This window comes from Clytia hemisphaerica, unplaced genomic scaffold, assembly GCF_902728285.1.
Source record: "Clytia hemisphaerica strain Z4C2 unplaced genomic scaffold, Clytia hemisphaerica genome assembly, whole genome shotgun sequence".
NCBI lineage: Eukaryota > Metazoa > Cnidaria > Hydrozoa > Leptothecata > Clytiidae > Clytia > Clytia hemisphaerica.
The window spans coordinates 23058-47293 of record NW_027103841.1 but is presented as its reverse complement, the minus strand read 5'-3'; the positions used below and the strand labels follow the sequence as shown (position 1 = coordinate 47293).

The 24236-nt window shown below is 35.5% G+C and overlaps 2 protein-coding genes across 2 annotated transcripts; one reads left to right on the top strand and one right to left on the bottom strand.

Annotated features, from left to right (window-relative positions):
- Positions 1–6287: 6287 nt before the first annotated feature.
- On the bottom strand, positions 6288–7616 carry LOC136807495 (uncharacterized). Its single transcript, XM_067064079.1, has 3 exons — positions 7440–7616; positions 6826–7222; positions 6288–6415 (listed from the first exon to the last, which is right to left on the bottom strand). The coding sequence occupies exons 1-3, from the start codon at positions 7560–7562 to the stop codon at positions 6288–6290; spliced, it is 648 nt and encodes a 215-aa protein (XP_066920180.1). The 5' UTR covers positions 7563–7616.
- A 13698-nt stretch (positions 7617–21314) lies between these two features.
- On the top strand, positions 21315–23902 carry LOC136807494 (uncharacterized). The gene is made up of 2 exons (XM_067064078.1): positions 21315–23157; positions 23244–23902. The coding sequence occupies exons 1-2, from the start codon at positions 21315–21317 to the stop codon at positions 23900–23902; spliced, it is 2502 nt and encodes an 833-aa protein (XP_066920179.1).
- Positions 23903–24236: the final 334 nt, after the last annotated feature.

Genomic DNA, 24236 nt, shown 5'->3' with positions numbered 1-24236 from the left:
CTCTTTTATCATCCCCAATACATCACCAAAAAACACTCACACAATAACAGACGCACGGTTCTTGACAAGCAAAGAATCCCTCAAACTTTTAAAAGAGAAGATTGTGGTAAAAAAAGAAAGAAGAGAGAGAAAAAAAGAAGAGGCGAAAAAGGAGAAAGAAATTTTGAAGGAAAAGCAAAAGCAAGAGAAGGAGCAACGCCTTAAAAAAAAGGAAGAAGCGAAAGGTTAAAAATCAGGATACCACCACCTTCAAAGAAACGAAAAATAGAAAGACGACGACAACTCAGAAAGATGATGCTATGATGAAGACTGTGTACCAAAATATCACCAGGAAAAGAAAAACCTTGAAGCTGCATATGTTTTTTGGGAAACAAGCTCAGTTATGCTGAGAGATATTTTAGACTCAGGCTCGAAGTTTGTTTATCATATGCTTATTTTTCCGAAAAATTCGAATCTCCAATTTTTCCAAAATCTGTCGTTGCTATACATTGTAAAATCTTCCTAAATCTTAATAGTTCTGGATCATGAGTATCAGTAAAAACATTGAAGATTTTAGATATAAGCTTTATACGTCTTTCCGCTACTGAATATACTTTAAGAATGAATATAAAAACTATGTACAGAACGCAATTTAAAAAACGTGTATAAGTCACGTGATTGCGCACGCGTCGTTTCTATAGCCCTAGACCTCTCACTATTTTCCACACTTCCCCGCGAGAAAAATGAAAAATTTTATTTTGTATTTTTGAGTCTATGTAAAACTCCTTCAATTGCCGCTCTTCTGGTCGGTCTACTCCTTGCGCTTTCAACGTGCTTATCTACTTTAGGTTTCTCCTTCAATGTCTGTTCTGCTTTATCTCCCTCTATTTCCAATTTTATCAGTTTTTGCAAAGGTCGGTGAACGGATGTTAAATGTCCTTGTTTTGATGTTGTTTTAATCTTTGCTCCACTGATTTTGCCGTCCCGACCTTTCACCAATTCCTCAACTATTCCGGTCCTCCACTCTGCTCTCGGTACCATCTTTTCTCCTTTAATTAAAATAACCTCACCAACGCGCAACTTTACATCATATCCGTATTCTTTCTATAAATGTTATTTTGCCTCAATTCTTGAAGGTAAACTTTCTCAAATCTATTTTGGAAATGTGACAGAATGATTTTTATGTGTCTCATTCTCTTTGTACAGTCGTCATTATTGTCTAAAAACAAAACTTCAGCATTACCGTGTTGCTTGTGAAAGATATTCTTCCCAAAAATTAAATGGTTTGGTGTGATAGTCTCGTCGATGTCATCTTCGTTTACGTAACATAGTGGTCTGCTGTTAATAAACGCCTCAATCTGACATAAGATCGTCTGCAATTCTTCAAGTGTTACTCTGGATTTACCTAATGTTTTCTTTAAAGATATTTCCACGCTGCGCACAAGACACTCGTACATGCCACCCCACCAGGGGGGAAGAAGGTAAAATAAATTGTTGTTCAATGTCCTGTTGGCTGAAAAAAAGTTTAACTTCTTTCGATTTGAAAGTTTTGAAATTATCGTGAATAACCATGCAAGGTACACCTCGGCGTGACGAAAATCTTTTAAAAGCACGAATGAAAGCAGAATTTTTCATGTCTGGACAGACCTCTAGATGGATAGCACGAATTCCGGCACATGTTAGGAGTAGAATGTAGACCTTCTGAGTCTCTTTCTTGTCTTCACTTCGTACATACAAGAGTCCAGCGTAGTCCAATCCTGTGGCATTAAAAGCATTAAAACTTAAACGAAAATCTGGCAAGTCAGGACTAGCTGGTGGTGATATTGTCTTTCCTTGATAACGTTTGCATAAGGTACACTTATATAGTAAATTTTTGACTGTCTTCCTTCCTCTGACAAACCAATAATTAGTTCGTAAATGGGCCAGTGTTGATTCTACGCCGTGATGGAACACTTTCTCGTGTGTCTCCTTTATAAGTAGTTCCGTAAATACACTCTCTGTTCTGAGTATGAGTGGATGCTTTTCTTGGTATTGTAATGTTGAATTTCCGAATCGTCCGCGTAGTCGTAAAAGTCCTTTCTGATCTTCAAACAAGTTTATCGATGATTTCAATTTTTTGTAGTTCTCTTGTCCCTTCTGATGTTGTTCGTCTGCAATAATCAGTTCCATGGTGTCTTTTTGTTCTTCAGTTGAAAGAGTGTCCAATGATAATGGTTTTCCTTTCTTCTTTTTCCTCAAATTCTCAATAAATCGTCTGACGTAGCTTAGTATACTTATAAGCTTCTCAAGTGAGCCGAAACGTTCGTACTCAATGATGGCGTGTAAGTCGGTAGCAGGTATTTTCGTCATTGTCAAAGTCGTTGTCACGTTATTGTCAGTTTCCGTTAAGTCGATACTCTCTTTCATTATGTCATCGTAAAGTTCAGAAGAAGAGAGATTCGTAATGATGTCATCAAAAGAATCGGAAGTAGAAAGATTCGATTGTTAGTCAGAAGAGGTTAAGAAAGAAGGACTCTTAAACCAACGATCTTGAAGCAATCCGTCAAAACCACTCAGTTTCCTCGTAGGAATATCCGCTGGGTTCTCATCACCTGCTACATGCGACCAACCTCCTCGATCAACGACTTGCCGAATCTTCACCACTCGATTTTCAACCCAGCCTTTCCAAGCTTTCTCCTTTCCCTTTATCCAACTCCGAGCTACTTCTGAATCCGTCCAACAATGTATTCGCTGTAGATCGACACTTTTCAAGAATGCACGTTCAATATCTCGCACCAATCTAGATAAAAGAAGACAACTCAAAAGCTCAAGAAGTGGAATCGTAACAACTTTGATCGGAGCAACCTTCGTTACGATGCTAACAAAGACGTCTTCACATCAGTCCCCATCAGCACTCTCAAATACACAACTGCGCAATAAACTTCCGACGAACTATCACAAAACCCATGTAACTCACATCCTCGAATCAAATCTGCTGGAACCAAAACAAACCTCTCCACCGTTACTTTACCCACACTTGCAACAACATCGACAAACCGAAACCAAGCCTCCCTTATTTCCTCCGAAACCTCGCAATCCGATTCCGAACTATCTTTGCAGAGTAGTTGGAAAATGGTTTTCATCCACGCCGTGATTGGTGAAATCAACCCTAAAGGATCGTAAAGAGAAGCTGAAACACTCAAAATATTCCTTTTCGTCAATACAGTACTTCGACATTTCACAACGAACTCACTTAGGCACACTACTAACGAGTCTGTTTCCTTATCCCAGTCCATCCCCAAAACTTTGTTGGAAGAAACGGTCTTTTGACCAAGCTGAGATTTGCAAAATGATTCGTCGACTCCGTCACACTTCGGTTCAATTACCTGTTCATCAAAAAACTTCTGCAGCTCCCTGTCATTCGACTTCCACTTCCTCACATCCAATCCCGCCTTAGCCAAAACCTTAACCGCCTTTCGATAAAAAACTGAGAGAAAACTGGGAAGTACATTAGTGCAGGATCCGTTGATTGATTTCACACTTTCGATAAAACTCTTTTCCTTCTGCCACGTTTTCACAACCACTAGCCTCATCATCCACGTACAAAGCGTTCAGAAATTTTTTCACAAAGAAAACGTCTTTTTCTTTCTCCACATGCTGCTTGATCGTTGCATTCAACAAAAATGGCGAACTAGTAAGCCCAAAAACAACTCTTCGAAACCGAAAAATCTCAACTTCATTATCCGAAGAATACCAAAAGAACCGCAGAAAATCTCTATGCTCAGGATGAATACCAACATTCAGAAAAGCCTGTTTGATATCCGCTGTAATCGCAATTCTATTTAACCTGAATCTCAACAGAATATCGAAGATCTTTGCAAGCATGTTAGGACCAGGATACAAACACTCATTCAGGGAGGGCCCGTTAACCTCACACGACGCGTCGAACACAATTCTAATCTTGGTTGTATCTCTATTCTCTTTCACGACTGCCCTATATGGAAGATAATGAACCTTGCCTCTGTCCTTTGCAATCTCCTCCTCTGGAACCTTTTCTATGATGGAATCCTTCTCATAATCCTTGATAATCTGTCCATAATCGTTCAAAATCCCACTCGCCTTTAGTCTCTTTCTCACATTCTCAAGTCTCCGTTTGGAGACACTGAAATTGTCTGGTAACTCCACTACTAACCCGATCACCATTCCTCACGGACATCTCCATTCCTCACTATTCCTCTTCTATTCCTCGCAATTCCTCAGCGTTCCTCGAACGTTCCTCAGGAATGGATATTTCAAAACTTTGTTTTAGCATTCCTCATCTATTCCTCGAACGTTCCTGAGGAATGTACATTTATGACGTTATTTTTAAGCGTTCCTCGAACGTTCCTCAGGAATGTAGATATTTCAACTTCATTTCAGCATTCCTCATCTATTCCTCGAACGTTCCTCTGGAATGGGCATTTCTAACGTAATTTTAAGGTGTTCCTCACTCGTTCCTCGAGCATTCCTCAGGAATGGTCATTTATGACGTTATTTTTAAGCGTTCCTCACTCATTCCTCGAACATTCCTCAGGAATGTAGATATTTCAACTTCATTTCAGCATTCCTCATCTATTCCTCGAACGTTCCTCAGGAATGGACATTTCTGACGTAATTTTAAGGTGTTCCTCACTCGTTCCTCAATCGTTCCTCACGAATGGACATTTCTGACGTTATTTTTAAACGTTCCACACTTGTTCTTCGAGCGTTCCTCAGGAATGGACATTTATGACGTTATTTTTAAGCGTTCCTCACTCGTTCCTCGAACGTTCCTCAGGAATGGAGATATTTTTTCTTCACTTTATCGTTCCTCATCTATTCCTCACACGTTCCTGAAGAATGGGCTTTCATGACGTTATTTAAAAGTATTCCTCCCAGGAAAAGACATTTTCGGAGCTGTTAATAATACATTTTCATGGATAAGATATTCAATATCAAAAACTTTTAAGTCGCTTAAAATTTTAGCCTCTGCTTCTAGAGAAAGAGAAGGCTTTTTGTCCTTTAGAACAACACATTAGTAACGGAAGCTCACAAACAACTAGGGCTTTTTTCAACCTGTGTTTTAAGTTCCTTGGAAATCCCTACAGGTCTTTTGGACCTACCCCGGTGGAGGTCCTATAAATTAACCCATGTTCGTGCGTCCGTTTGTTATCAACTTTTCTCAAGTTTGGCTCATTCAAAGTTTCTGATTTTGGCACAAAGGTGCATGACTATAGACCCTCGAATGTGAGCCCGATTGGATCATTAGTTCTTTCTGATTTTTTGCACGAAAGTAGGGTATTACCGTAGGTAAAAGATGGCTGAAGCAGATTTTAGCAAAAAAGATTTTTCGGCTCAAAAAACGCATCTTTATCTATAAGAACCACTATTAATAAGCATACAACAATGTTCTCAGCCAAATTACTCAATTTTTTGATGAGATAGATGTTTCACAGCCCCGGTGGAACTTTTTCTCAACTGGGATGGGAATTTTATTGTTCCAAGTTGGAACAAAAATCCAGTGGGGATGGTTTTGGAGTGCAATTCTAAAACATTGAATCTCGAATGAGGATGAAATTCCAGGGTTTTTTCCCAGCAGGGACGAATTTTTGCAAAGTTTTCCAGCAGGGATGAGGTCTCAGTGGGTCTGGCACAGAAGTGTATTTGTATTTGAGCATTAAATTTTGGTTTCTAAACGTGTTTTTTACAAGAAACAAACGACGAATTTTAATATATTCTCACTATTTGTGTTCTGAATGATTGTCTAATGGTCACGCTTACGTAGATATCAATTATATATTTGTTAAATGCATAACCAAGTAGGTCAATAAAAGTATCACTTGTTGTTAATTGTATACAAGAGCGAAGGAGAAAAGGTGACACGACAAGGTGACATGGCAAGGTGACATGACAAGGTTACAAAACGGGGAGTAAAATGAAGGGTTACAAAATTATTATAAAATCTGAATTAAATCTTTCGAAAATAAAATGAAAATGAACATGAATCTTTGAAAAAAATTGTACAGAAAAAATTTTATTATCATACACGTCTTTAAATAACAACGAACTACTGTATATAAAGGCTTCGATGGTCAAAATTTTAAAAACATTTTAAGGCTTTTAGGGGACTCAAAAAGATCCTAATTCATACAAAAATGGACAAAAATACTCACAAAATGGTGAACATAAGAATATGTTAAGAACTTTTTTAGACTCTGATTTAAAATCGAGCGATTTTATCGGAAAATCATATAAAATTTTGAAATTCAGTGTGAACAGGCCAAGCGTCTTAAATTTATAAACAACAATGATCATCCAGCCATGGAGAGCAGCCATATTTTGTCCTCTTCTGAAGCATATACTGATGGCTCCCCAGCAAACTTCGGTAATGTGAAGCCACTTTGAATTGGAATGGCATCTTTAAGTCTATAATACAGTCCTGTTTGAAAAAAAACGCGATATCATTTTGATTTGAATGTGTTCTGGAAGGAATGTTTCCATTAGAATCCTTTTTATTCATGGTTCTAATACCGTATTACTTCGAATTTATTTAATTCTTTCGATTTTAGGAGAGGCGTTTATTCGAAGGGGGCGTTTATTAAATTATTTGAGTCTAACGTCAAATATTTAGAGCAAACCTACCCCTTGCTTTAGTTGTAAATGTCTCTCGCCTAGAGGAGGCGTTCATTCGAAGGGGGCGTTTATTTGAGCAGGAGTTTGTTAAACAATTTTCCTTTTAGAAGGGGCGTTTAAAAGAAGATTATAAGAAACTTTACCACAACACCATTCATTAGAATTCTAGAAAAACTAACTTTCTCAATTTGATTGTCTTAAAACTACTTTGAATACCTGTTTCTGAATCGATGTTGAGATTATATGTTTTGATATGGAGCACAACAACATTTTTGCCGTCGACATTAACCTGCACGATCCTTTCGATTTGACAACATGTCTTTTCATCGACCTGACAATGGCTGCCGACATTAATTGTATAGTCTTCGAAGTACTCGTTTAGTTCGCTGGCTTTTTTTAAGAGTGTTGCACTTTTTATTGGATCTTTCGGTGAAAGGAGAACATTCAAAGCGCGTAAATCTGATTCATTCGTCAACGTCGAATCTGCTCGCTTCTTCGTGATTCTTTCAAATTCACCCGTTTTGACAAGAGTCTTCCGGCACACAGCGTTCTTAGAGTCGAATGATTCCGGAAACTTGTTTGTAATTGAGCAGTGTACGACCCAGTCGAATAGCTAAATACAAATTATATGGGATTTATTAAAAATTATTTAAAAACAGCTTTTAAATTTTTTTCTTTTGAAGATGAAGTTTATTTGTCAAGAGGTCCTCTAAGCTTAAAATAAAATTTATCATTTATAAAGATACCTCCTGCGATTATACTTATGCCAATATTAAAGGAATCAATCATTGATTAAAAAACCGAAAGCAGGCAAAATAGGAATTATTCACCTGATAAGTTTCCATCACACATCTTTCCATATGGTTCTTATTATTTGTCCTACGTGTAATCCAGGAGTTGAATCTCTCCAGACAGTACATCCAGGTTGCATACAACGGTCCGAACTTTTTCATATTTTGTGTAAAGTGATGACAAATATGCGTTGTTATGTTGAACAAAATACTTGGCAACTCGGTGTATCTAAGGGCTGATTCTTTGAGTTTTTTCTCTTTCTGGCTAAAATTCCGATTCGGGTGTATCTATGACAACGAGAACCAAATTAATGGGTCTTGGCTTTTTCGTATAGGTTGTCGAAATAAAGAGGCTATTATACGATATAAATCAATAAGACATAAATAAGAGTTATCATTTCTTTAATTCCCATTCATATAATGAAAACAAAAGAGCAGTTGAATGAACAGTTTTGGGTGCCCTTGAATCTTGAACAATACTGTTTTTAAAAGCCATTTACTGAAGGAAGTTTGCTATCTACCTACTAAAGGTTCATTATATCTATTGAACATTTGGTACTCTTTTAATTTAATTAAATAGGTCTTTTATATCCTATAGGTTCCATTTAACTCTATAGTTCTATTATCTATTGAAAACATTGTTTGCTCGTTACGTCAAAAAGAGACCTGGAAAATTGGTCTGTAAAATCTTATCAGCAACGAAATGCTACCAAATTACCTTTAAATCGTTATTGCATGGATAGTATCGTAGTCTCTCGGAAAATTTCGCTTTCAACAAAAAGTAGTGTATAGTATAATAAGAATTTTAACAATTCGCAAAGGTTTTATCCGCTCCAAACAATGGAATTCACTCTATAAAGGCTTACGTCAGTAGAAACATGGAATTTTAGTGAACTTTGAGCGCCAAAACTTTATTATAAACTTTCACCTATCAAGACTTTTATATGCGAATTATTGAAAACACATTACAAAACATGGGTTTAAGATAATGTCAAATTTTCAATGCCCAATTAGAAAAATTACTCATGCAATTCAAGAATTCACTTTGAAAATTGGAGAATTCTTACATTTTTCCACGAATTAGTAATTAAGTCTTAATAATTACCTTGGTCATATATACATCAAAAAACGCGAAATTTAATGGAGACTTCAACTATGTACTTTGTTTTGCGAAATTCGAATGCTAAAATAATTTTATTTGCGATTGAAAAATCTATATAAAAAGTCTTTTTCAAACATGTGTGTTCGCCCTTAAATACACCGAGAAGTCACGTTCCAAGAGTGCCAAAGACAAATGCACATGATCTTCAAGGACATCTAATTGGTCATTTGTAAACTTCTTGCGGAAAAGATTCGATAGGACGGAAAAGAAATATACAAATGTTCGTTGCTGTCTTTCCGGCAGGAGTCCGCGTAGTGCATTAACCCAGAGGTTTTCAACAGTATACTAAAGGCAAAAAGTTGTTCTTGAATATACCTTACTTAAATACCTACTCTTGTCTCCCGAATAGACGGGGGGGTCCGAATAAGCAATGGGGTAGGAAAATTTTCTAAATTCTAATAAGCGGGGTGGATGGAATAAGAGGGGGGATGGTTTGAAGACAGATTATTTTCTAACTGGTATCAATTTGAACAACATTTACTTTGTAGCTTTTTGATGTAAGTATCTACATGGATAGTTCTGAAAGTTTTTCGTGCTTTTAGAAAAGATGCAAAGAACTTCAACGGGATAAATCCGTTGCACGGTCGTCTCGAGGTGGGATACGGGATATACAGGGATCAGTAAAACCGTATTGGGACTCGGCAAGCCTCGCCACCAATACGGTTTTACTGACCCTGTATATCCCGTATCCCACCTCGAGTAGACCGTGTAACTAATAGTATCTTACATGTGTGCATATTTCTCCAAAACAGAAGATGAAGTGTCTCATGCTATGAACCAAGCTGTTCAAGATGCTTTTGAAAACGGCGGTGACAAGTATGAACAAATGAAATCAGTTGCACATGCCTATGTATCGAAACGGGAGGTATCAGTTTATCAGTTTAAGTGGAGTTTATAGGTCTGTTGCAAAAATGTGCTATGCAGAATTCTTACCCTTTTACAGTGTTGTTTAAGAAGAAAATGATGAAAATGATTGTCAACCTAATCAACTTGAAGACGAATTAATCGAAGCAAACCATCCAACAATAAATGGCTATCCAAAAGTTGTTAGACTCCGGACGATGAAAGGTAAGCTTAAATGTCGCCAAGTACCGCTAATTCTCCGCCTTTATGAGCCTAATAGAAACAAGCATCCTGAAGATTATGCACATCATCTTTTGATGTTATATTTACCATTCCTTGATGAAAAAGAACTGTTATCCGAGGAGCATAACACTTACACAGCAAAATTATTAGAGCCAGGTGTTATTGAGACAATTGAAGAAAATCGAGCATTAATTGAACCATATGCAGGTCTAGTAAATGATGCATTGCAAAGATTTAGAACTGACATGATTCTCAATATGAACGACTTTGAACAGCAGGAAAATGATGAAACAAACGCTGAGCTTCAAAATAATTCTGGGGATAATAATAATGATGAGTCAGAGGATGAAAACAATGAAGACACAGCTCAGCTTAGAGCAGCAATACCAATGGAATCGATCTTACTCCCAGACAATGAAATTAATACAAGAATAAGATCTCTCAATCATCAACAAAGAGAAGTTTTCGATGTTATACACAAATGGGGCAGAGAGTTTGTCAAATATCTTTCGTGCAAAGTTCCTAAAATTATAGAGCCATTCCATATCTTTTTAACTGGTGGCGGAGGCGTGGGAAAATCCCATTTACTTACAACAATTTATCACTCATTGTCAAAGCTTTTAATGTACAAAGGGGGAGAACCTACTAAACAAAGGATTCTTGTGCTTGCACCAACAGGTGTAGCAGCTATCAATGTCAATGGAACCACAATTCATACTGGTTTAATTATTCCAACAAAAAAACTATTTCCCTTGAATGCAATGTCTAAACAAAATTTGCAAAAAAAACTTGCTTGTGTTGAGATTATAATGATAGATGAGATTTCCATGGTCCCTAGTCGATTATTTAGAAATATTGATTCAAGGTTACGTGAAATATTCAGTTCTGATAAACCTTTTGGTGGAAAGTCGGTCTTAGTCTGTGGTGATTTATATCAACTGCCACCAATTTTTAGAGATCCAATTTACAAAGCCGATTGTTCCTCTATGCAAAGTATTGTTGGATTTGAATTATGGAGAAGTTTCCAAATAGCAGAATTAACTGAGGTCATGAGACAGAGAGATGATATAGATTTTGTAGACCTATTAAATCAAGTGCGTTTAGGTGAACTTGATAAAGAAAAAAAAGAACTTCTGAAATCTAGGTTTATTACAAATTGCAATCCAGATTATCCTGCTAATATAACTCATATTTATGCAGAAAATAAACCAGTAGATTCGTACAATTTGCAAATGCTTGATAAATTACAGACTGAAAAACATATAATTTTTGCACAAGATGAGGTGCCAAAGCATTTAACAAATAGTGATTTGAAATTTATTGAAAATGCCAAAGCAAGAGATACAGGTGGGCTAGCTCGTATTATTGAAATTAAAGAAGGTGCTCGTGTTTTTATTTCAAAAAATATTGACATTGCTGATAGATTAGTCAATGGACAAGTTGGAACAGTCATGAGATTCAAATTTAATTGCAATAATAAACTTTCAGGTATCTATATAAAACTTGATGATGACAATGCAGGTAAAAAAGGGTCCAATTTGGATAGTGTATGCAGAGAAAATAATTGGACTTTGATCGAAAGAGCAGAATCTACCTTTGATACAAGAAAATATAATAAAAAGTCATTAATGGTTCGTAGAACACAATTTCCACACTGTCGTATGCATGTACTAGCCACAAAGTCCAAGGGCTAACACTTCAGTCAGCAGTTGTAAGCTTTGAATTATTTGGTCAAAGATATTTCAATGAAGGTCAAATGTATGTTAATTTGTCAAGGGTGACTGACATGAATGGACTATTCTTAATTGGTGAATATAATAGAAATGCTATCAGAGTAAACACTGAAGCGGGACTTGAATACGAGCGTTTGAGAAAAAATTGTTGTTTTCAAAAAGTTTTTCATCTGTTTCGACCTCTTCCAATTGTTTACATATCTCCCTTCTTAATATTCGCTCAATGAATAAACATGCTGTTGACCTAAAAAAGTCAGAAAATCTAATGAACAGTGACTTATTATGTCTTACTGAAACTCAACTATCACCTACAAGTGATACTAATGAAATTGATCAAACATTAAATGGTTTTAATATAGAGTATAACAACAATTCAATTAATCGCTTTCAAAACACTGCATATTGTTCAAACTCTTCAATTCAAATTTTGGAGTGTAATAAAGCAGCTGGCTACACATTGATTAAATTAAAAAAAGAGTCATTTATTAGTCAACCTATTACCCTTTTACTCTTGTACAGACCACCTAATTCTTCAAGAAACACTTTTTATGAAGATCTATTGCAACTTATAAGCTATGATGGTGTAGACATTATTGTGGGCGATTTCAATATTGATGCACTAGATCCTACCAATCAAGACTTAAATGAAATACTTTCTTCATACAAAATGATAGTGAATGAACCAACTCATCTTGCTGGTGGGCTTCTTGACCATGTTTATATAAAAACAAGTTTTATAAGTCAGAGAGAAGTGAAATGCTTTATAAAAGATATTTATTTCTCTGATCACGATGGAGTTTGTTTCACTATTTTGAATGATTCTTGATGTATTAGATATGTTTAGCCCACTTAACATTGTTTTGGCCTATTGTTTGACATGGGAGGGAGGGATGTAGAGTATGGATGATGGGATACATAAGGGATACAAAAATTTTCATGAGAAGAATAAAAGTTCTCTTGTTCATATCATGTATTCAGTGCATGTATAAATAAATAATCATAGCTTATTGTGTTTAATTTTGAATCCCTTACGTATCTATCATATAGAGAGACTAAAACTGAAAAAGAGGAATTTGTCTTATTAATACGGAAAGAAACTTGCTTGGTGTGAATTTTAATTTTGTGGATGATTATAATTTTCTTTATAACCTATTGTACAGCACTCACATTGTCGTTTTTGTGTGATGATAGTTGCAAAAGACATTTTCCTCGGCTACTCAATTTTTTATTGTTTTTATATAATGCATTTAATTTTTTAAAGTATTTTTTTTAACAAATGGATATATTAATTTTGTACTCTCTTTCTATATTTTTTATAGTGCATTTTTCATTAAAAATCTTTTTAGTTTATGAATTAATTTATTGATTCAATATTTAGTATTTTATTACTCAATGGAAATTATTTTTATATATTTTTTTGTTCAAAAGTGGATTAAAATTTTATACCAATCAATTTATAGTTTTTTTTAATCAGCTCATTAATTTATACAAAATTTAGATTTACAAATTAAAAAAAATGAACAATAGCAATTAAAAAACCATGAAATAACGGACTAAAACTTTATGTTGGACTGGATTAAAAGTTTGACTGGAAAAATAATGGATCTTTGTATAGTATGATGCTGACACGTACTTTGTTATTCGTTTTGTTGTGATGTTATGTAATCGTGGTTAATAGAATGGATAAATGGACAACCTAAAAAGAAACAATCAAATTATTGATTTATTGGCATCTTGATATAAACAGTTATTTGACTCCTATAAATTCAGCAACTAGATACGCAAAGGTCACATAAGCACAAGGTTTAATAAAATACATACTCATATTATTACATGCTGGTATTTTTTACAGACAGGCGTTATATTATCTTTTGAAGTGACGATCAATCAAGAAATGAACTGATCATGTGTTTTTTCAGAAAAGTATTACAAATGAATTGAGGTGTTCAGTATATCTTTTAAACTAAACTTAAAGTTATTTCTACTTTATTCTTTTATTTTAGATATCAATCAATTGTCTGGGTGATTCACCACCAAGAACGTATTGTTTGTAACCTCATCACTCCAAACTCCAACAAGTTATAAGTAAATAAATGGTGAAAAATGCAATCAGGTATGTGTTTTTTTATAAGCATACTATTTTTGGGAAACAGGCTTAGTAAAATTTTCATATCATACTCATAGTCCTGTAGAATTTGGAGTCAACCTAGAAAAAATTCTTATAAAAGGTTTCAATATACCGTTGGAAAGATAATTTCATCAGCTTTCGAATGCCAAATATGGTCATTTTTTTCCTCTTGGGTAAAAAAAGTTATGACCCAAAGAATGAGAGGGGTCTTTTTAGGTAGCGAGCCCTTAGAAACGTCAATTTTAAAGTTTTAAATTAATTTATTTTGACTGTTCCATCTGATAGAGCTCGAAGAGTAGATGTCTAAAATGGTGTCATTTGTAAAATCTGTCAACCACATCCCAAGAAAATGACCAAAATTGCTTAAACATGGTAGTTTTTCTTGCTGACGTCAGCAGTTTTTAGAGATGAATGAGGGGTTAAAATCATTTTCAACAGAAGCTCCTCTATGAGTACTGTCGATTAAAGGTATAGTTTGTTGAGATTGCATGTCTAGATCTCGAGATATTTGACTTTTAAATTTTGTCCGACACATTATTTTTAAAAATGACCCCATTTTAGACATCTACTCTTCGAGCTCTATCAGACGAAACAGTCAAAATAAATTAATTTAAAACTTTAAAATTGACGTTTCTAAGGGCTCGCTACCTAAAAAGACCCCTCTCATTCTTTGGGTCATAACTTCTTTTGCCCAAGAGGAAAAAAATGACCATATTCGGCATTCGAAAGCTGATGAAATTATCTTTCCAACGGTATATAGAAACCTTTTATAATAATTTTTTCTAGGTTGACTCCAAATTCTACAGGACTATGAGTATGATATGAAAATTTTACTAAGCCTGTTTCCCAAAAATAGTATGCTTATAAAAAAACACATACCTGATTGCATTTTTCACCATTTATTTACTTATAACTTGTTGGAGTTTGGAGTGATGAGGTTACAAACAATACGTTCTTGGTGGTGAATCACCCAGACAATTGATTGATATCTAAAATAAAAGAATAAAGTAGAAATAACTTTAAGTTTAGTTTAAAAGATATACTGAACACCTCAATTCATTTGTAATACCTTTCTGAAAAAACACATGATCAGTTCATTTCTTGATTGATCGTCACTTCAAAAGATAATATAACGCCTGTCTGTAAAAAATACCAGCATGTAATAATATGAGTATGTATTTTATTAAGACAAAGAACCTTAAAATGTGACTTTGTAGCAGTAACACTTCAAGGTTCTTGTCTTTCAAGAAACTTACTAACCTTGTGCTTTTGTGACCTTTGCGTATCTAGTTGCTGAATTTATAGGAGTCAAATAACTGTTTATATCAAGATGCCAATAAATCAATAATTTGATTGTTTCTTTTTAGGTTGTCCATTTATCCATTCTATTAACCACGATTACATAACATCACAACAAAACGAATAACAAAGTACGTGTCAGCATCATACTATACAAAGATCCATTATTTTTCCAGTCAAACTTTTAATCCAGTCCAACATAAAGTTTTAGTCCGTTATTTCATGGTTTTTTAATTGCTATTGTTCATTTTTTTTAATTTGTAAATCTAAATTTTGTATAAATTAATGAGCTGATTAAAAAAAACTATAAATTGATTGGTATAAAATTTTAATCCACTTTTGAACAAAAAAATATATAAAAATAATTTCCATTGAGTAATAAAATACTAAATATTGAATCAATAAATTAATTCATAAACTAAAAAGATTTTTAATGAAAAATGCACTATAAAAAATATAGAAAGAGAGTACAAAATTAATATATCCATTTGTTAAAAAAAATACTTTAAAAAATTAAATGCATTATATAAAAACAATAAAAAATTGAGTAGCCGAGGAAAATGTCTTTTGCAACTATCATCACACAAAAACGACAATGTGAGTGCTGTACAATAGGTTATAAAGAAAATTATAATCATCCACAAAATTAAAANTCTCCTTAAGAGGCGTTTAGTTCGAGGGGCGCTTAAAAGAGGGCGTTGGATCATGTTGTGAGAAAATTAATGACAGCACCTGCACCTACACTGCTAGCGAGTTGATCAAGTTTTAAATTCTCATTACACTTGGTATGGGTCACACGAACAAAGATGAAAATTCTTCTTTTTTCACGCCGAAAATCTACAAAAGATTTGACCACTGATTCAGACATGCAGTGAGCCAACTCCACGTTCTTCGAAGTTTGGGCGGGACATCTCACAAACTGACCGACATTCCATGCAGACACCTTTCACCTTTCAGCCTCTAACTACTCTGATTACAATTATGGCAAATTTTAATACACCAAGAAAAAGATCAAAACATGGTCACGAAAAGCAAGGTAAGGATCTTCTTCAAGCTGTTATCTTGGATTGTTACACGTTTTTTTTCTTATTAGAACATTAACAGATTAAGGCTGAAAGTTCACAAAAATTAAAGAATACATGGTCAGCCTCTGCTGAAAAGAAATTCATGAAAAAAAACACAAGATCTTATAACTTTTTCATGCATACTTAGACAATTTAAATTTGTACCTTTTGATTTTCCCAGTTTTGGTGTTAAAACCAAATAATTTTTGCAACTTTTCTGAAAGTTAAATGAATGTGGAATGTTCTTATAAATATAACAAAACATTCAATGTCTCACCACATAGGCACATCCCTGAACTGAAAAATGGAATAGGTTGCTTACTAAAAAAAATCATAATTACTGGCAATTAGTCAGAAGTGAAGTAAACAAAAATTTGCTCAAAAGAAGCTTTGGCAAACTTTTGCTCAAAATATTCCCTAAAAATAATTTCCAATTTTATACATAATATTAAGGTCTTTCCTTTTACATTGTTTTTAAAAAAAGAATTCAAATAAATTCATATTCAAAGGCACAAAAAATGTGGCCAGGACAACAAAATAGAACATGTTTTAAGCCAGACCCGATTAATCGAACATTTCGATTATCGAACTAATCGAACTTAATCGAACAACTAGAGTTCGATTAGTCTAGCTAATCGAACTTTTCATTTCAGCGGAAAATTGTGAGAGTTCGATAAGTTCGACAAGGTTCGATTATGTCCGATCATGTTCGATTACTAATCGAACCAGTTAATCGAACTATTCGAACTTGAATTGGAGCTAAAATTGTGAGAGTTCGATAAAGTCCAATTACCGAACTTAATCGAACTCTATTCGATGAACAAAGTTCGATTAAGTTCGACAAAGTTCGATTAAAAAATCGGTTCGATTAGTCCGATTAATCGGGTCTGGTTTAAGATATTACAAATATTACAAATAATTTGCTAAATAAATTTGGTGCTTTTGGCATGGGTATAATGATGTGAAAGTTTTCTCTAAATCATGATTTATTCTTTTTTTCTAGACCTCTGTGATGCAGTTGGATACATTGAATATGTAAGTCCATTGAAAAACAAATTCTTCGACGCGTACATTCTCCAAGAAACAGAAGAAGTCAGGCTGGTAGTGTTTGACCTCCATCAACACTCTTCATTTGTAAGTGCACTAAACAAAGGTGTCACAATCACACACTTGGCAAAATCATCAGGTGGGACAAGCGACTTGACCTACACAAGCAAATCCAAGATCATAATGATGACTCCACCATTCGAACAACAACGCAGGGTACCTACAGTTATCAGCACTATCAAAAAGGCTATGACAGAAGTTGATATGTTTAGCCGTGTCCATTTAGAAGTTATGATAACAGATATTGACATCCCTGGGACTTGCAACAATGCGCTTCCATATCAGGAACTGTCGGTAACTGACAAAAGCTTGCCAGAATCACAACAACTAACCATTTATGGCAACTTAGTTGGTAAGTTTCAAATCAATAAATGCTATCGATTACATTTTATCACAGTCAGTACATTTGGTGGATGCAGGAAATTGAAAGCATCAGACCGTTCTGAGTACAATGAATTGGCAGATAACACAATTGTTTTGCCAGCCATACCAACCATAAGCAAAGAAGGAATCATAACCAGTGTTAGCTTGTCATCTTTGAAAGACATTAATTTGTGTCCACATTGCAAAAATGAGGTGGTATACATGCGCTCGATTCCAACTTGTGTCACCTGCGATCAAGCTTTGGCATTATCTGATGTTATCACCACATCGGTTATCAAGTTCATGCTGAAAGATGCTGCAGGTCGGATTCCACTCTGTTGTGATCGTGTTCTCATGGAAAGGCTATGTGGTGTTTCGCCCACTGATACGGATGTCATGTTGTGTAAAATTCTGAATATGAAAGTTATTATAAAAGTAAAGAGATTATCCAATGAAGTTATTTCCATTGAAAAAGTTGTGGAAGTCGTGGAACAGACCGACAGTGAAGGTGCCGAAAGTGAAGACTAATAGAACATCTGGACACACACACATTTTCGAGCCTGCCACAGTGGTTCTTTTATTGTATTTGTTACCATTCCTTGGTTATTATGATTTCATCTTTAAATTCAGTGTCATCAAAGATTTCTGAAAGGATTTTTATCTGGCTTGTATATAACTCTATTTTAACATGTAATTTTTCATGACCTGGACAAAAACGGTAAACATTGTCAACCTGAAGAGCAAGCAACCAACTGGTTTGTTCATTTCTTGAATTATAATTCTCAAAAAGTTTTTAAAAAATCTGGGTTTTTCTTACTGTTTCTACCAAATCACTGGTTAATCTTCAAGTTTAGAATATAGGATATTTTTTAGAGATTGTTTGTATTTTCTTATTGTTTTTATTAAACCACTGGTTGGATTATTTTATATTCTCAAGTTTAGAACACAGGATGTTTGAGAAAGTTGTTTGTATTTTCTTATTGTTTTTATCAAACCACTGGTTGGTTTTATTTTTTAAGTTTTGAACGCATTGAAAATATTTTAAAGATCTTATTGCTTTTCAATTGACCTTTTCAAAAGTCCTTCAAAATTACTTCTATAAACAAAGGCTTTAAAAACATTTTCAAAGATAGTTTTTTTTATCTCTATAGGTTAGTAATGTAAATATTTAAAGTTTATAGTTTTATACAAGCAAGTTGTAACCTGATTGAAAATACTTACCTCCTTGCTTTCATATATTTTCACTCTTTCTAAAAAGTGAACTTTATATGTTGCAACATGTCTTTATTAACTTCCAGGCCGCCATTTTTGTCCTAATTTGTTTACGTAATGAACGCATTTTAGAGAATGAGAAAAATATATTCATGATACCGTAAATGACCGAATGGGGCGCTTATTTAAAAATAATTTTTGTGAGGGGGCGCTTATTCAAGCCGGGGCGGCTGAATGGGCGCTTATTAAATTATTTATAATTACGGACGGTATCTTTTTGTTTTCATTTTTTTTCTCTGTTTGTACAACCTACATTGTTAAATGTCAATGTCTTCATCACCCTCCTGTCCTGGTTTGACGGAATAAGCGCCCCCTTTACGGAAGCCGAGGGCGCTTATTCGGTCATTTACCAGGTCAGGAACTATTGCAAATTAGGATATGATAGCCAATTTAGGATGTTGGCCTAATTAGGCCAGAATTCATATCCTAGTTAGGATATTAATGGCTTAATAAGGATATAATATATTCAAAACCTAAATATCTTGAGGACAAGTAAAATCCGTGTCAATTTTACAACGTGAACTTGTTATTTGGACTAGGCAGAGTATTTTAAACCAAAAATTTTTCTCTTTTTCGAGCGGAGTGTAAAGTTGTGATAATTTTTCTTCGTTTCTTGTGGCTTTTCGTTCCGAAATGTTAGTTTGAGAAGTCAAGGTGTTGAGAGAGAGGGTTAACCCTGTTTTTCTGTATTTTTTGTCATGGCTGAACCGATCACAAAAAGAGTTCGCTGCTTAACATCTGAAGTTGTTAAGCCAATCGATTATGACCTAGAAGACATTGTGACTCATAACATTGAGCTTTTTTTTGTGTAACTACGCATGCACAGTACTAAAAACTGAATCTTTTCTCACTACGCTCAAATTTTACCCAAAAAACAGGTGGAACTTGCTTGAATAAATAAGAATTTGACATTTTTAGCTAAATTTTGACGCGGATCTTGAAATCTAAGTCAAAAATTGGAATTTCGTTCCTTCCTAGCCTAATAAGGATAGAATTTCTAGCTTAATTAGGCCATCGTATCCAAGTTAGGCCAGAATCGGCGAACGTATCCTAATTTGCAATAGTTCCTGACTGTTTACGGTATGCGTAATTTTCGGAAGCACCAATAATAGAGAGCAAATTCCGGATTTTTCGCCGACTCCGGCAGGGAAAGAGACTTACGCAAATTTAAGAATATCATGAATTATCAAGTTATTATTCAATGATGTTTGATTAATCTTAAAAAAATGATTAAAGTCGTATATTTAGTGTTCATGCTGCTTAGTGATTGCACTGTCATGTTGACGAATCTTCTCGGGGAGCTGCAAAACACCGTCGTAAGTAGCAAAAGCAAGTCATCCGGATCGGTGCGCTACAAAACCCTCGTCATGTATGTGTACTTTTCAATGTGTTGTATTACCGTTCGTCGTTTCATAACTTGGTCTGACATAGTGTGGGTACGTTCCCTCGATTGGTTTTAACGGTGTCTCCACTGTTGTAGACAATGGGTTCGTTTTCGTCGTTGTTACATACATGAATAAGTAAAAAGAAAATAGCATTAAACTTAGTTTATGGGAAGAAATTTTCGCGGAATTTAATTTCGCTTCTTTAGGTGCCATTCGCACAAACAAATTTTACCCTTAGGAAAAATCACCCCTAAAGTTAATTAGTTCGTTTTTTTTCTTTATGTGCTAATTTTGGCCCCCGTGACACTCATATGACGCGCAATAGAGAGAAAATCTCGGGGTATGTCCGAAGAATATAACAGTTATGCATATTATGAATCCCCTTTTTGCATTCCATTTCCGACCTGTTTATTTTATCTAATCCTTGCATCTTTCTCAGCTTACGGCTAGAGCTTCCAGCGCAGCTGGTTTATTTATCTTAATTTATCATTATTTTATTTTTCTTAGATCTTAGATTAACTAAATATTTTTTTTTTTTTTTTTATCACAAAACTTTTTGCTGCTTTAGGCAGATATACACATTTAGACCTTTTCAACCACTTTAGACTCTTTGCCATTTACTCAATATACTCATTACTCAACTCCGGTAGTTTCACTACTCTCAAGTCTTCTTTCTAGCCTCGTTTAGCCTCTGGGTCGTTATTATCCTTTTTAAACTTATCTATATATTAATAGTGGTAGTCTGTATGTGTGTTTGTCTGTGTTTTCTACTTTCGTTTTCTAACGCAATGTTTTTGTTCTTCCAAAAGATGACTTCCAGTTCTTGCTCCACAAACAATATTCGCGCCGTTTTCTATAATAGGGGGTAATTTTTCTTGAAATATCATATCTTTTCTATAGTCTCACGCATTAATTGAACACCCGTCACTCGCGAAATGATTTTGATTGGTTCTTTAAAAAAACTGAAAACAGAATAGGGGGTCATTTTAGATTTTCTTCAAATGTGTTTTGGTGGCCGAATCCACCAAGATACTGAACAACACAACACCCGTCACAATTCTATTGATTTTTTTGATGAAATTAGAATGATTCACTTTCAATTTGATTTTGCTGGAGCTGGTACTGTTGGACTGAAATGTTAACTTTTGGCTTGATAAATGAGAAATGGAAATGGTTTTGGAGAAATGAATCACTGGCATGCTAGAACAAAATTATCTGTTTCTTGGAGCTGTGTCTAAAGTATATTATCATTTGTTTTTATATCCTAGGTAGCTCATGACCCAGGTCAGATTTAAGGAAAAATCCTCTCCCCCAAATGAACCAAGATAATGAAAATGGCTTGATTGATGTTGAGGGGCCTACTGATAGGGGTAGGAGAACTACTGCTGAAAATGCATGGAGGGGAAGACCAATGGAAACTCCCGAGGAAGCTCAACAGAGAAGAGAAAGAAATGCTCAAAGAATGAGAGCTAGGCGGGCTAATGAAAATGAGCAACAGACTCAGCAGCGTAGACCACTTGATTTAGAGCGTGCTAGGAACAGGCGTGCTAGCGAAAATGAGCAACAAACGCAAGAGCGCAGACAAATTGAATTAGAGCGATCTAGGGATAGGCGTGCAAACGAAAATGTAGCACAAGGTCGTAGGCGAAGGAATGTCAATGCTCAAAATGAAAGAAATCGACGTGCAAATGAAAATATTGAGCAAGGACGTCAAAGGAGGCAAGCAAATCTAGAGCGAATTAGAAATATTCGAGAAAACGAAAATGAGGTTCAAATTGCACGTAGACGTAGAGGCGATAATGCTCGGCACCGCAGACCTAGGCGCTTGAATTTAGCTCACATTGGTAACCCCCTTCCTAATGAACACTACTTAGGAGCTTTCAATCATGTCTGTGAATTTTGTGGGGCCTTGAAATTTGAAAAAGAAGATGAATTCAAGTGTTGTTCTAAAGGAAAAGTTTCCCTGCCTCAATTACAACCTTTTCCACCTCAACTTCAACATCTTTTCACTGATAATTCAAATGAGGCCAAGGAGTTTCGAAAAAGAATTCGTATTTACAATAACTCTTTTGCTTTTGGCTCTTTTTCTGCCAACTTGAGACCTCCTCCAGGTATTGGTCCTCCAACATTTAGAATTTGTGGACAAATTTGTCATCGCTACGGTACTCTTTTTCCTGATGAAGAACAACCACAATATGCTCAATTGTATATCATTGAAGCTGCACATGCTTTAGATTTGAGAATGCAGAATCCATCTGCAGTTGATTGTAATAGGGCCACTATGGCTCTCATCCAGGATGTTCTTGAAACAGTAAATCCTTATGCTGCTTCTTTTAAGCATATGAAACAGGTCAAACAAGAGGAACAACATCGTGCTGTAGCTGAAAACCGTGCAGTTTCTAGGGTATCCATGGTTATGAGAGAGGGACATGATCAAAGGCGTGGAAATGCACCTTTACATGAAGAGGTGGCTGCCATCTTCACAGGAGAAGATGGTGCTCCACCAGCCGGTAGGAATGTTGTTGTTTATCCGCGAAATCATCGTTTGCAAAGTATACCATCAACATCAAGCGTAGTTGATCCATTTATTTATCCATTACTTTTTCCAAGAGGTGATCTCGGCTGGGATATGAATATGCCTCACGTAGCTGAGAGAGCAACAAGAACCAGGAATCATGTGACACAACTTGAACATTATGTTTATCGGTTAGCTATTCGAAGGGGGTTCTCTGCACTTCATTTTTCAGGTAGGCTATTTCAGCAATTTTTAGTGGATGCTTCCACAAAAGTTGAAGGTTCAAGGTTGGACTTTCTTCGTCACAATCAGCAGCAATTAAGAGCTGAATGTTATCAAGGTTTAGTTGACCATCTTGAAAATGCTGCAGAACAAAGAAACTTGAATGCCGGTCATGTTATTGTTTTGCCTTCGACGTTTTCAGGGTCTCCCAGAGCTATGCACCGGCTTTACTTGGATGCAATGGCTGTAGTTTCTAAGCATGGAAAGCCAGATACTTTCTTGACTTTCACGTGTAATCCTAGATGGCGTGAGGTAACTGAGAACTTACTTCCCAATCAGAAAGCGCATGACAGGCCTGATTTACTTACTCGAGTGTTTCGCATGAAGTTGTGTGCCATGAAAAAAGAAATTATGGAGGATGGTATTCTTGGAATGGTTGTTGCCCGTGTGGATGTGAGTTCCAGAAGCGTGGCCTTCCTCATGCACACATTTTGATTCATTTTGCAGCTGAATTTAAATTGAGAAATGCAGATGATATTGACCGCTTAATTTGTGCACAGTTGCCTGATCCTGAAACTGAACCTGAACTTTATGAAATCATCAAATCAAACATGATTCATGGACCCTGTGGTGTTTTAAATGACCGTAGTCCATGTATGGTTGATGGTAGTTGCTCAAAAGGTTTTCCAAAAGCTTTTAATGATGGTACAGTTATGAATGTGGATGGATATCCTTTATATTATAGACCAGACAATGGCCGCACTGTGAGGGTGAGAAATCTTGATCTTGATAATAGATGGGTTGTGCCATATTGTCCTTATTTGTGCAAAAAGTATAATGCTCACATTAACTTAGAAGCCTGCGTGTCCATTAAAGCTGTCAAATATCTTTACAAATACATCTACAAAGGCCATGATACAGCTCATATTGAGATAGCAGAGAGAATAGATCATGATGAAATCAAAACCTTTCTTGATGCACGATATGTTTCTGCTCCAGAAGCATGTTGGCGTTTATTTGCGTTTCCTATGCACACTCAAAGTCATACGGTCACTAGGTTGGCTGTTCACCTACCCAATTTTCAGCGTGTTTATTTTAGGCAGGGTGAAGAAGAAAATGCTGCTGAGAGAGCTGGCGGTAGTGAAACCATGTTGACTGCTTGTTGAACCAAAACGATCCTACAGCCAGGCAAATCTTATATCCTGACATTCCTTATGAATATGTTTTTATTAAATCCAGACATGGCAACAGGTGGAAGGTCAGAGAACGGGGGCACGGGACGGTTATCAGTCGGATGTACAATGCAAGTATACGTGAAGGTGAAAGATATTTTCTGAGAGTTTTGTTGTTACATGTTCCCGGTGCAATATCCTTTGAATACTTAAGAACTTTTGATGGAGAAACTTACCCAACTTTTCGAGAGGCATGTTTAGCGAGGGGACTTCTAGCTCATGATAATATTTGGGTGGAGACTTTGAATGAAGTGGTCCATGTTGCTTC